Raw genomic sequence first — 14,215 nt, forward strand, 5'->3', positions numbered from 1 at the left:
TCCATTAGCCTGTTGTGGTGAAAGAAATCCTTGTCCGGCTGTTGCTGTGACTTGCAGGTTCAATTCTAACTATAACAACATGTCAGTATCTTTGCTCATTGTGCTCACATTCATTTTATCCTAATCAAATACCAAAAGCAAAAACAATGCGGTGGCAGAAGTCAGCTCATCTAATTCAGAGCAGTGGTGAGAAATGTGATCCGTCCTTTCTGTCAGGCTTTGATGGAGGGAACGTTTCCAGCAGGCCGAGGCTAAATGGAGGAGAGAGACTGGATTTGCCCCTGCCATGTTATCCCAACGCCTAACCTCACTATCACGTCTGCTCTTCTGTCGCCTCCTTAATGAGCGCTTCGCCCGTCAGCTCTCTCCGTTTCCTTTCATCTAGGAAAGATCCCGCCGCAGGGAAATGTGTATCGCTCAACAAACGTGGTGCTGGGGGAGATTTCCGATCTTTAATTAATGCAGGGGTTTAGCACAACTGACAACGTTACACTGGTAAACCTCAACCTATTTGCTGAGTTCAAGTTAATTGGAGCTTTTCCTGGAAGGACAAAAAGAATGAATCTGAATGAGTTTTTTTTTCTTACTGTGGTAAAATTTGATAGAGCAGGTTTTCGGCTTTTCGTTTCTCCTCCAGATAGGCTTGTGTTCGCTCCTCCACAAGGTTCTCCAAATTATTGGCGTACTGCTCCATCCTGGACAGCAGGTTGTTAAGAATACTGGTACTGCCCTCCCTGTAAAAGACATGCATACGGTTGAATTAGTGATTACTAACTCATTTAGCTCATAATTCAGCTGAATATTGTAGAATTAAGTAGATATGTAAAATACAGTGCCTGATGTTTTTCATTTTCTAACTTCAGCAACAACTTTTCTAACTTTTAATCAAATCTTTTTAAATAAACACGTGTGAGACTGCCAGGTACAGTCTGAAACTGTCATATTGTGAGAAGTGTCAGCACAAGAAATGAATAATACATAGCTACAGAGTTTGTGATTGTACTACTCGGCAAAATTTATTTGAATTTATTTTCATGCTTGCATATGCTGCAGTTTTCTTATCTGACTAATAAACGACAAAACTTAATAATTACTGTAATTATTGTAAATCTACTGTATTACTACGAGTAAAAAGATACTAAGTTCTTGCTTTGTCTGTTCCTTAAAAAAAGCTTAAAAAAAGCAGCTAAAGATAAAGGAATTTATTATGAAACCACAGGCAGATATATCAACTGAATTGAATTAAATTAAATTGAAAGAGTTATCAGGGATATCCAGTAGTTCAGGATCATAGTCCTATAACAACAAACTCAGAAGAAGTAGTTATGTGTGAAAAATGTTGAATGATACCAAAACCATGGAAATGATGATGATGATGATGATCTGATCAGGAATATTTATTTTAGCCTTGACAAAACCCATTCAGAGCACAGATGGCATTGTAAAATGACTTACAATCTGGCAAATCAGTTTCCACCTAATTAGTGAGCAGTTAGAAGTAAAAAAGAATCAGAGGAAACCCAACGACACAGACTTTACTCTACGTGTACGGCTGAGCTGACACTCTAATCATTCAGACTCCCACTGAGTGTGAGCGGTTTTCTTCCCTCTGGTGACTATTGGCAACCACTTTCAAAAATAGAAACTCACCTACTGTGAAGTAAAACAGACAAACCAATACAAATCCACAACACTCTCTTTCTGTGACTTGATTCAGTTGTTAATTCTAGGTTTAATGCTGCAGTGCAGCTCTAACTGCGAACACACAGCAGCTTTTGTTTCAGTTCCAACACGAGGAGCACTAAAACATTTCATCTCAACTGCTTCGACCACTATTTTTTAATTATATAATCCACGTATTGTGTAATGTGCGTCTCCCAGGAGGCTTGTGGATTCATGCGCTTACGCACAGACACATGCATGTGCACGCATTTACTCGCGCCCAGCCAGCAGGTGAGTCATCCACGCCACCATGGCAGCAGAGAGAATCAATGGCTGGCGTCCTGCCATGCTTCTTCTGGGTCACGGATCCTACACACGCCCACGTGTTGTTTAAGTTTAAAGAACGAAACATCAGCGGGAGACATGAAAGCGCCCATGATTAGCATCAACGCAGCAGAAGCAGTCCCACAAGCCATGCACTGTTTACAGCACCACGCATCACCGGTGCATCATTCATCCAAACCCAGCCTCTATGACAAACCTGATTCCATTCGAATTAGTTGCTCTGCTCTAATGAACATACAGCTATTTGCTACAGAACTGACAGACTGAGCTATTTAAACAGGCTGCCTTGGCTTATTGTGTAACCATGGCAACCACAGACAATAGTGAAGAAAACTGATACAGCCGCTAATTTTAAGGTTGTTAATGCCCTGATTTGTTTATTTTGTAACACCGGTTAGACTGACACATGCTCAAAGGCTTGTCTGACAAAGGGAACATGCCCTTGACTCAGCACGGCAAGTGAAAAATGCTGGTTCTTAAGATTACTATACAAATAAATAGGCACAAGATGTAACTACTAAGTAACCTACATTCTGTTTTGTACCTCACACACACTAAGGTGTTGTCCATATACATTCACTGGCCCCTATATTTCAGCAGAACTGGACTCCCGTTTGCCTCCCTCAGGGATTTGGGTTCATATTGACTTGACAGTCTATTGATTAGCTGCACATCCGTACTGCTGCTGCTGTTCCACCACATCTCAATGATTTTCTATTTAACTGAGATCTGGTTTCGATGATTTGATGCTGGAAGTAGCTAGTAGGACGGAAACACTGTACAGATGTACTGTACGTGGACAGCAACAACACAGTAGACTGTAGCTTTTAACGGGTACTAAGGTGCACAAAGTCTGTATGAATGCCACAACATTACACCACCACCACCTCAACACAGCAATGCTCGCTGTTTGAGTTTAACCGACTCAATCGGTGCTGCACACCCATCGTATTAGGGGCCCCTTCGACTTCAAGCCTCACACACAACACACAACAAGAATAACAGCCCATCCATCACGTCAGCAGCATACGTTTAGCTAATAAAAATAATGGAATTAACACACAGACCTCAGAACAGGACTCCTCGGCCGCCAAGGGTAATCCTTGAGTGCTTCTGAAGATATTAATCATATAGAGCTCACTACTTCCAGCTACTATGGATGGAACGCTACAATCTACATCACCAGGTACTGCTAAGTCTGACTTAATGTACAAAGCCAACAACAGGTCAGGCTGAGAGGAAAACAGGATTAAACACACATCTGTTTATAGATGACCTTCCAAATAACCTATTTTTAGATTTGTACGCCACCAAATCTTTGTAGTTTTGTGCAGATGTCATGCTAATTTTAACTTACTGAACCAACTATGAATCATGTTCACTTTGTATTTCTGCAAAAACGTTTGGGAATAAAATATAACATGCAGTTACAAACTCTCATGAGCAACCTTAACATACTTATTGAAGGTTAGCAGTCATCGAAAACACAGAACTGCACCAGGAAATGCAGGAAATGTGAAGTGAATGAAAAGAAATGAGAGGAAGTTTCCAGATTAGATGAGTGGGAGGATGCTGCAGTTTGACTTTACAGGTGCATCAGTGATAGGCTTATTGTGCTCAGCTAGCATGCTCTGACTGTGATTCCTAGGTGTGTGCAACGCTGCAGCCTCACTCCTTTACAACTGTGAAGAGGATTTCAAAAGAATTTGAATCATTTCAGGAGAGATGATCCACAATTAGAAAGTGCAGCAGTGTTTACAGCGTCGGTTGCTTGGCTTTGTCAAAGACTGTGCAGAGACTGAGTAATCTTTTCCCTCTCAATTACAGTCAATGAAATGTCAACATCGTTGACACTGTAACAATCGTGCTCTGTTCAGCAATAGAACTACATAAACCCATTTGCACTACTGTTTTACTGTCTATCACAAAGGGATTAAATGTAGATAATTTAGAATACAAGTAAAAATGGTATCAGCACTTGTTAAAACATGTCATACAAGCACAGTATCAGCTGTGCTAGATATACCGCATAACATGACCATGTTGGAAGCACAAGGCTCCAAGCTGCCATTCAGGGTAATAAACTATGACCTGTGTTTTGATCCCTATGTCAAAACGCACAGGAGAGGACGGTTGACTACAGTATGAACCACAGGCTGCCTTCACAGAGGCACCGCTCTCCAAACTCTACGCCCTGATCCTTACCTTCCAATACCTGCAGGCTTAGACAATGCCAGTGCATATGTAATTATGAATGCCTGCATTTAGGTCTGACTTGAATTTTTATTTAATATAAATTAATGCTACTTTTACTCATGACAATAGAGAGAAGCTGCTCAAAGAGCCAAAAGCTACAAGTTAATGCAGAGAACTGCTTTTGTAATACATTTGTATTTGCACCACTCTTATTCTCATGTGTCTTGTGTTTTTTGTATCCAGAAAGAAAAAGGGAAATTTGCATTTTCACATGTATTTGTGTGTGTGTTATTTGTTCTCACTTTGTATGCACTGGTAGGAATCACACAGTAACTTCTTCTAACAGAGGTACTCTACTCCAGGGAAGGGTGCATGCCTCCCTTCCAACACCAACATAACACCAAAATATGAATATGAATGATTCATGGGAGCATCGAGAGCAATACAAAACATATGGAGTCACACTCACGCTCCCCTTTCTTAACAAAACACATACACTCATTCCTGTCAAGTGCAGCCTGTCCGGAATTACAAACAGTCGTTATGTAAAATTGCAAAAGTAATTCCCAGAGCATGATTCTCCTTTGCTGCGTTTTTGAATCTCAGGTTCTTAACATGCTCACTTGTTGAGTGTGGCAATAAAGATACAGTGTCACAACAACCTGCCCAGTTTAATTAGTCTAATTATCTTTGCTAATAAAAGCTTGATGTATTTGTTGTTAATTGCCCTTCCAGTTTACAGTTTTACTGTGTAACTCCTTACAGGATTACCACAGCAGATGTTAGCTGTTAGGCCTGAAGATATTTTTCCCTTAATTTGCACAAATCAATCCTTTAACAGAAGGAACTTTAATGAAAACAAGTCTCACTTGTTGAGTTTGGCCATGTAAATCTTGATGTGGCCAAAGTCGGGCCTCTCCGCAGGATCCTCAGCCCAGCATCCTTCCATTAAGATTGTGAGCTCTTCTGAGTGGCATCTGTTGTCTGTCGTTGGTCGAAAGTAAGGCTTCTGACCGTTCCTCACCTTCTGTACAATCTCTGTAATAGACAAGAAGAGAAGTACAGTAGAGAGAAACCACTCTGTAACCTTTGTTTATATACTGTTTGGGAATAGTTTAACATTTTTTGGAAATATAAATAGTTATATATTTTTTTATTGTAAATAAGTAGATGAATATTACCTCATGAGAAATGGTCAGTACAGCTGGAGTAAAATTTTGATGTACTTCTCAAAACCTTCTTTATAGACTGGTTAAACACTTACTGTAGCCAAATGTCAAATCTAAAGCACTAAAAAAAGAAGGTAAATGTACCAGAATCTTGTACCTAATGTTAACAAGTATCATCAGCATGATTACACTAAAAAGCCATATGAGAGCTGAGCTGTTTTGTTCTGTGCCAGTGAGAATCAGCAAATAAAAGAATTATTAACATCTGTTTCTGGCCTGTAATTCTAGTTTTTTCTAGATTTATGGTTTTGCTTTCTGTAAAAGTAAACAAAAGTAATTTTTCTTCCCATCCTGAAAAACAGTTTCTAAAAAGATATTAACCTGTGCACAGACACTCAAACTGGGTGGGTTGGATGTGCAGAAGTCTGAAATGGACGGACAGTTATGGTCTTCCTCTGATGTCAAACAGTTTTGCATGTTGAAAAAACAAGGTGGACATACATCTCATCTCAAGCTTTAGGTGTCAGTAGTTTACTGTATGCACCCAGCTGATGATACAGCATATGTCACATCAGAACACAAACAGCTTGCTGGGAGGACTTTGAAAGCAAACTGAATGGAATGTGTTTGTTTTTTTTAAAAAGATGTTTTGTTCATAGTGGATGGGCAACAACTGTATTGGTATAGTCGTTTCTATAGGAACTAATCCCATCCTTCCTTTTCTGCCTACCTGACATGAAGGTACTGCATCAGCATCACATTATGGCTATGAGCCATGAGCCTTGTTTTATTGAACTTGTATTTTATTCTCGTGTCACCGTAACTCTAAATCAGCGGTATTTTGAATATATTCTAAGCTTTTAATGCAAATTTCAACACTCCTGATTATTTAGCTTTTTAGCGAGTGCAGCACTTTGAGGGTAAGTGATCACATGGAAAGCATCTTTTGGCTGTAGGAAAAGAGCAGAAGCAGCTACTTTGTTTTCATTTCCGCCTACTAAACTTAAAAAAAAGAAAAACTTTCTATTAGTTTATTCAAGAAAACTAATTACTTAACTAATTTAATTCAGCTGTAATTTTAAATTACAAAATTGCTTGCTTTTAAAATAAATTGTTTAAATGCATCAAGCATTTGTACAATCACTGGGAATAAAAAGATTGAAAGTTGTCACTTCTTTTATCACATACACTTTGGTTATATGGAATTGCTTAAGAAGCTACAGTTTTTCCTGCTGTCACTAGGCAGAAGCTGCAGTGGCGGTTAAAGTAGACGCTGTAAAAGAAACTGATCAGGCCAACATGTGTGCAGGAAGCAAAGTGTCAGCTGTGATCAGGATTGGATTTTAAGTTTACAGTCTTTGTGGAACCGATGGAGGAGCCGTGATAAAAAGAGGAAAACGTCTTTATGGAAAACAGACTTATAGATGTCTCGTGAATGAATGAGGCTCCTTTTACGTAAACCTCTGTCTTTTCTGCCTTTGTCCTCAAGTGTTCAAAATGATTGCTTTAAATAAAGTTTTAAAATTATTAACTATACAACAATGAATGTGTGGCGTTAAAAAGTTTTTTAATTTACTGTATATTCTTGTTGTATTGTTTGAATCTTAGCATCTTAGCTGGCTGCACGTTTGCTCGTTATTTAATGCCACAGAGGGTCAAAGGCCTCCTTGAAGCCTGTAAAAGACAGCTGTGTTTACCTTTGGGGCTGAGGTCCATGCCCTCAACATAGAAGGGCCCGTTTCTTAGGGCGATCTCCTGCAGTATGATGCCGAAGCTGTACACATCACCCTTCTGAGTCCCTTGAGGAGGATGCCGGTCATATATAAGCAGCTCGGGCGCTGTCCAAAGCTTTTCTAAGGAGAAAGACATTCATGAACAACCAGCTGGTGTACTGTACTTGTAAATACTAATAATAATAATCATATTGACTTACTTGCGTAGAGCGCGTGCGAGTCGTCATTTTCACTGGATGAGCGGAAGCTGACCAGCCCGTAATCTGTGATTTTCAAAACAAATCTACTGTCTACGACGCAATTGGATGACTTCAGATTTCCATGGCAGCCAAAGTAGCTGTTGTGGAGATAATTCATTCCCTGGTGGAAAGAAGTGTCAAACAAGTCGAGCATTAGAGGGATCCTTCATTTTTTCCTCTACAGGAAATCAGCAAATAGATGTGAAAATGCAAAAAAACACACATACTGTATTCAAGTAATGTGCTTTGACAAGTGTTTGAATACTGAAGGTTTAGAAGAGAGGCTGCGTGTCATGGAGAGCACACACGCACACACACACAGGGAATTTACTGTTACTACCTCTGGTCGGCGCCTTGCATGGCAGCCCACTGCTCCCCCAGCGATGGGTTAAATGCAGAAGACCTATTTCGTTGTTACATTGCATGTAATAAAGACCAATAAAGGCTTTCTTCTTCTGTTCAGCAGCAACTGTGATCTCTACACTATCTGTTCCAAATAAGATTCATCTGAGAGACTGACCCTCTGACAAACACGTCCTTGTTAGGACACATTCATCTCAGGTGCATTTATGATGATAGATTTGATGAATCATGAAGGAACGCTTATGTTACTGTCCTACCTTGTAGCAGCAATATTTGCCATAGTTTCATACATTGCACTGTGCCAAAAATACATTTCTATGTATGTTTCTCTGCCTCACTTACACGTTCCACGTCCATGTGAAACCATGGCAACCTAGACATTTACAATTGTGTCTCTAAGGAACACAAAGCAACGTATTTAATTCTGAAAAGTGACCTTTTTGCTAACATTTACATGAAAACACAGATAAATTGTTGTTTCTGTCCCACCTTTGACATCAGATTACTGTGTGTACTGTGTGAGGCTTTGTACTTTGTACCTTCACTATGTCATTGATGAGTGAGTAGCGAAACATCCAGTCCAGGTTGATGCTCTCATTCTCCAAAATGTCCTAAAGAAAACAAAAAACACAGATCCAGACAAGAAAAACAAGGTTTACTTTATCTTTTGAACTCCCAGGGGGACGCTCTGCAGCCAAGGCAGGCCCAGAGAGTTTATGCTGGAAATAAATACACAATCACCTTCAGACCAGATAGCGTATATTGGTTTTCATTCTCAGGGACACAAATTTAGCAGGATGTTAATGAATAACCTGCAGCCATCCACTTACTGGAAACTGCGTGCAAACACATCTAGTCACATCATATCAGTAGCAGCTATATTTTGTTACACAGAAGTCCTTCTCTACAAGTGTGAGTGATAAAGTCCATGACTGAGCTTTCCATGGCTTCCCAGCTCTTCCATTAAGGAAGCGGCTGGGAACATTGAGGTCAGGCCAAGAACTAGTTCGCCCAGAGCATCACGTATTTCCTAAAAAAACATCAAAGGATTTGTGTTGTACTGTAAACTCTGAATAAGGTTATTTTAATCAGTGCTGCAGAGGTCAAAACAAATACACTGGACAGGAATAGGTCAACCATAGAGTAATAGTTTACTGTATTAGCATAACAATAAATGGTCTGTTAGATGCTTTGATACTTTTCCATTAGAAATAAAGAATGTTGATCCAAAAAAATAGTTTCTTAAGAAATATATTAATTTAATAAATAATCTTTATATATATATATATATATATATATATATATATATATATATATATATATATATATATATATATATATATATATATATATATATATATATATATATATATATATATATATATATATATATATATATATATATATTATATATATTATATATTTAGTATTTAATGATTAATAACACAATATTTACAGTATTGTACAGTACAGAGATGTAAAACGCAGATCACACTTCTTCATATTGTTTTGTCCTAAAGTTCAAAAATAGCCAAAGTATAATAATGATTGACCTTTAACTGTTTAACAGCTTTTAGATGATCACTGGTTACAGAGAGATTTAGATTAAGAGATGTTTATTATTTAATGTGTGGTCTCTTTGTGCTTGTCCTTATTGCCTGCTGTTTCTGAAAATACTGTGCAATTTGTCCATTGCACAAATGTTGTTGTTTTTGTTATTTGACCAGTAGAAATAGACTGTGCAGCCTTGGCAGATGTTTTATTCCTCAACATGTCTACTTCACTGTCATGTAGTGTGAGCTATTGGAGGCTCTCATATAACACGGTCTTATTAAGCACTAATTGCTCAAATTGTATTTGAACACAGAGATCTAGCTCTACACACAATCCTGTAATAAGCAACACATATGTTTATGTCTGTCCTTGGTAAATGATTAAAACGGTGTAAAAGACGTTCTAGACGTTACCTGCAGACTCCCTCTGGGGCAGTACTCTGTTATAATGCAGATGTTGGGTGGGTCAATGCAGGCCCCGATGAACCTGGTTAGATGGTTGAACTGAACATCTCTCATCTGAAAATAACCACACAAATACACTGCAAATGTCAGTGTAACTCTTTCCAAACATCACATTCCCAAAGCCTATGGAAACAGAGGACGGGGGCAGTGTGTGTGTGCGGGGTGGACCATTTATAAACAACATTTTGAGAATAACCAAGAGTTCATCAAAATAGTCTATTTGCAGTAGGCTAGCTGGCACGGTGTCTTTTTCTACGTGTTGAGACGCATTCCTGTCCAGGGCACCCAGCTAAACATGTGCAATGGGAATAATTTGGCCTTGGGGTTATGAATGAACCAGTGTGCTGCCCATGAGAAAAAAAAGGGTGTCGAGGTGTTGAGAGGATGTACGAGCAGGAATATGCAGAGTGGAGCAGGTAGAACATGTAAAACTGCTCCGCATGTAAAATACGGTGAGCACTGATCACACCGGCTTTATTATCCAAAATGTGAATTACTATTAATACAAAAGGTGTGAAAACAGGGATGTTTGAAGTTGAGGGATCTGCAGATGTGGAGAACATTGCCCAGCAGATTCACTTTGTGAGAAAGTGTGAAAACCTTTTTTTTTTAACTCAGGAGCAAGCTCCATTGACATCCACCTCTCATTTCAAACTGACAGGAGCAGAGCAGAGGACACAAAACAGAACATTTCTTTCTACAGCCAGTGTGATGAACTGAACGCCGATCAGAACGTCAACAGTGTTCTCTCCTCTTTAAGCACAGTGAGTGGCAGCCACTCTCACACCAAAACCAGGGAGTCTCTCCTGTTTCACTGCTCATGAGATGTTAGCCTACCCTTTGGCCTATATAATTTCTCCTGCTGCACTGGTGGGGAGTGTAGGGGCCAGGGGGGGAGGAGGGGGAGGAGGAGGAGGAGGTCGATGGAAGACAAGTGGTTAAGTTTCCACTGGCAGAGACATCTCCTGCCCCATCTGGTTGGCCTTTTCATGGGCTGAGGTTTAGCAGCCGATCAGGCCCCCGGGGCATCTGAGAAGCTGCCAGCTCAGACAGCAGCTTCTCTCCCATGAGTGCCTGCTGACTGACCGAGGGGCCACAGAAGTATCCAGCATAAACCCACACGGCTCCCTCCGACTGCTCACACAAGAATGGCCCAAACTTTAGGAAGGATTTGAGGAAAACGACTACAGGAGATTGAAAGATTGGATGTTCTGCTCATGTAATCGTGCCACAGTGTGTTTCCATCATCAAACCACATAAATCGTCTGGATTTTTTCTCCAACCAACTTCCTTATCGGCTCGTAAATTTCCCGGTCACAGACGTATAAACACCAGCTGCCGTCGCTACTTTTGAGGAGGCTTTTCAACGATGTTGACTCTTTGCTGCAAGCATTTGTTTTTTAACAAGTGACAGCATACAGAGGAACTGACAGCCTGCTTTTGAGTATGATACTAAGGAGTTTTTTATTTCCATTACGCGCAACAGCTCAAAAAATAAAAAAAGGGAACCACTCGCTGCCCTGAAGATCATTCAATTCCCAGGAGTTTTGGAAAGCTGGTAAAAAAAAATGCAGAGCGCAGGTTTCTTTTCCTGCACTGGTATGTCAGTTCACATTTATTTTGTTTAAGTGAAATCGTCAAAATTAGAGTAAGTCACCATTGTCAATAAGAAGATTTTTTTCAAAAATTTACTCTGTGGATTGTGGAACTCCAGGAACTTCACCTTCTTTGAAGCTTCCAAGCAAATTCATCCTCTGGTGACCAGAAATATAGACTTTATTGTTATAAATGATACGATATGATTAATTATAGATTGATATTGTCACTCAACTTAGTCCATCCATTCATCAGCTCATATAAAGCGAATTATTCTATTCTGTTTCTATCCCATTCAGCGGATTGTGTATTGGTATCATGCCAAAATATTCAATTTATCCTGTTTAAACATTATTTTTTAACCTTATTCATCCCACAAGGGGCAATTAACTTCTGCATTTAACCTATCCCCTGCAGGAGCAGTGGTCATCCGCAGTGCAGCTGTCCGCGGAGCTAGCGTGAAGTGTCTTGCTCAAGGACACACCTTTGGCTTCCCAGGCTGACGCTTTACCTACTGAGCTACCAGGCCACCAGTATAAGCCAGCTCCCACTGCCATACAGTACACTATAATACTTTTATCTCAGCCTGGTTTTTCAACAATGTCTGGACAAACCGGACAATATTTTGACATAAATTTTAATGTAAAAGGCAAAAGCAGATCAAATTAGCTGAAAAAAGCTTGAACTTTAAAGAAGTGACCAAAGTAGCAAAGCTAATGTGAAGGAAGTTTAGCTGCCATGTGAAAAGCAACTGTGTTGCTGAATGTGAAAAGGATCAAAGGTGGTGAAAGGACTTCAAGGTTGTGTTCTCTGCATTCTGTACCATTTGCAGACGATTCCATGTTTTTGTGCAAAAACCTCAAGGCAGGACATTTTATTCACACATAATTTTCCTCCTATACAATTCTGAAATTGTACCAAATCAAATTGGACTTACATGTTTTAGTTCTAGTAGAACTTGTCTGGTCAACTCTATCCTTTTCTTGTTGACGTGCTTGATGGCCACCAGGTTCCCCTGTGTGCAGAAGACACAAGAAATCAATTATGAGGTTGAAGTAACAGCTCTGTATTCTAAAAAGATGGAAAGTAAGACAGGGAAGGCATTCAGAGGAGAGACCAGAATGTTTCCGAGTAAAATACAGGTACATTTCACTGCGCTGCAACTCAACTGTGTGTGTAGCTTTTATACAGCATGTGAGAATCTATTAGTGACAGAATTGTGGAGAATTCCTCAGAGCCACAGATGTGACAAAAGGTTCTGTTTGCAGAATTTGTGGATGAAACTGTCTATATGGAAACTTTAACTTTTACTAAGCTTGAAAATACACATAGGAACTAATGAGGATTTATGTTGGGATACATTTGGAGTCATCAAGGTTTGACTTTAAAAAAACAACTCTTTCATTTGTTCGTACTGGTTCTCAATATTTGCACAGTCCAGTCACTGCGTTTGTGCTTGGGTGTCAGATTGAATTTTTTTTGGCCCGGGCTGAATTTGAGAAGTGTATCATTCCCTCCTGTGGCACAGGAGACGTCCGGGCTGTACCGTGACATCAGCATTCATATAAAACCTGTATCATGAAGCTAAAAACAAAGGCCTTCATCTAATTATTTAGCAGACGTTTTGTGTCACACTTCCTCACACCTCCTCCATCTTACACAAATTAACAACAGCAACAAGTTGATGGCCGTGTCCAGACTGGGAGGCGGGAGTGACAGAAAAAAAAGACTACCAAATTGATGCATTCTGCAGTGCATACAGTATTAAAACCAACTACCTAAATTCGCCCACACACTCTCTTTTTCTCTTCTCTTCAGCTCTCTGGTTTTTCTTTGAGTGTGCACATGTGTGGGTGGGAAAGGAGTGCGCAGGAGTTGAAAATGTCAGAACTCGCTAAGCCTTACCTTAAAATAGCCCGTTTTTGCAAATAGCTGATATTTTCCATGGGCAGTTATCAAGGAGCCGTAGCTGGAGCCTCTCTGAGAAGATGTAGAGGAAAAGTGAGAAGAAGAACACAAGTTAGCGTGTGTGGAGAGCAAAGGGGATTAAATCTTGGTCATTTAGGACTTTTGTAGAAAGGGTTCATCCACTGACATCCTTATCCCAAACCCATTTCTCTGTGCAACATAAAATTGTATGTGACTTATATTGAAGAAAATAAATTGTCTTTATTAGACCAGCTCGAGTCCTTGGGCAGATGTCTGCAGTGCACACAAAGTGAATAAAAATCATGAGGGCGAGCTGTATACAGACAGCCAGCTACACATTTGTATAGAATGCAAATATTGGCAACACATGGCATGCTGGAAAATACATTGGTCTGGAAAATGGCTGTGTTTTCCACACACAAACGTAATGTGCCAGGAACTGGAGCAAAGACCAGTAATGAAAGAGGTGTGTGCATGTGCTTTTCATGAACGCTTGCATGTGTGGGAGGAAACGCAAGGAGACGCATTAGTCCTCAGACAACAGAATCCCATACTGACGGAGTGTGATGAGGTATGTATGTAGGGGAGGGTTTATTTTAACAATCATTTAATATGCACCTCCTCAACCACCACCCAGCCACCTTCAGCACACCACAGGGAAGGCTTTCGGGAATGTGTAAACAAAGGATTTAGGACTCTCTCAGGACTCCAGCGAAAAATAAAAACAAATGCATTTTAATACACACAAGACTTTGTGTAAAAGATCAGGGGAGTCTATCCTGCTGGCAAACATGACAGCAAAGTTTACCATAACAACACAACACTAATCACATACTGGAGGTCGGCAGCTGAACAGCCTTCGTACTCAAAGACCATAAGCACTACTACTTTTATTTAAGTTTAATGAATGTTTTCCTTTTTCCCATCTGCACATTTGGTGTTCTTCACCCATTGTGCTGTTTCAC

General features: G+C 39.9%; 1 protein-coding gene across 1 annotated transcript in view; it reads right to left on the reverse strand.

Moving 5' to 3' along the window:
* npr2 (natriuretic peptide receptor 2) overlaps positions 1–14,215 on the reverse strand; it is a 37,702-nt gene that overhangs the window by 5,639 nt on the left and 17,848 nt on the right. The window contains exons 9-16 of the mRNA XM_029168775.3: positions 13,227–13,301; positions 12,259–12,336; positions 9,675–9,779; positions 8,247–8,318; positions 7,306–7,465; positions 7,070–7,225; positions 5,073–5,241; positions 588–734 (exon numbers count right to left, since the gene is read on the reverse strand). Coding sequence (XP_029024608.1) covers positions 588–734; positions 5,073–5,241; positions 7,070–7,225; positions 7,306–7,465; positions 8,247–8,318; positions 9,675–9,779; positions 12,259–12,336; positions 13,227–13,301 — 962 coding nt within the window. The remainder of the gene's footprint in view (positions 1–587; positions 735–5,072; positions 5,242–7,069; positions 7,226–7,305; positions 7,466–8,246; positions 8,319–9,674; positions 9,780–12,258; positions 12,337–13,226; positions 13,302–14,215) is intronic.

This window comes from Betta splendens, chromosome 12 (assembly GCF_900634795.4).
Source record: "Betta splendens chromosome 12, fBetSpl5.4, whole genome shotgun sequence".
NCBI classification, from domain to species: Eukaryota; Metazoa; Chordata; class Actinopteri; order Anabantiformes; family Osphronemidae; genus Betta; species Betta splendens.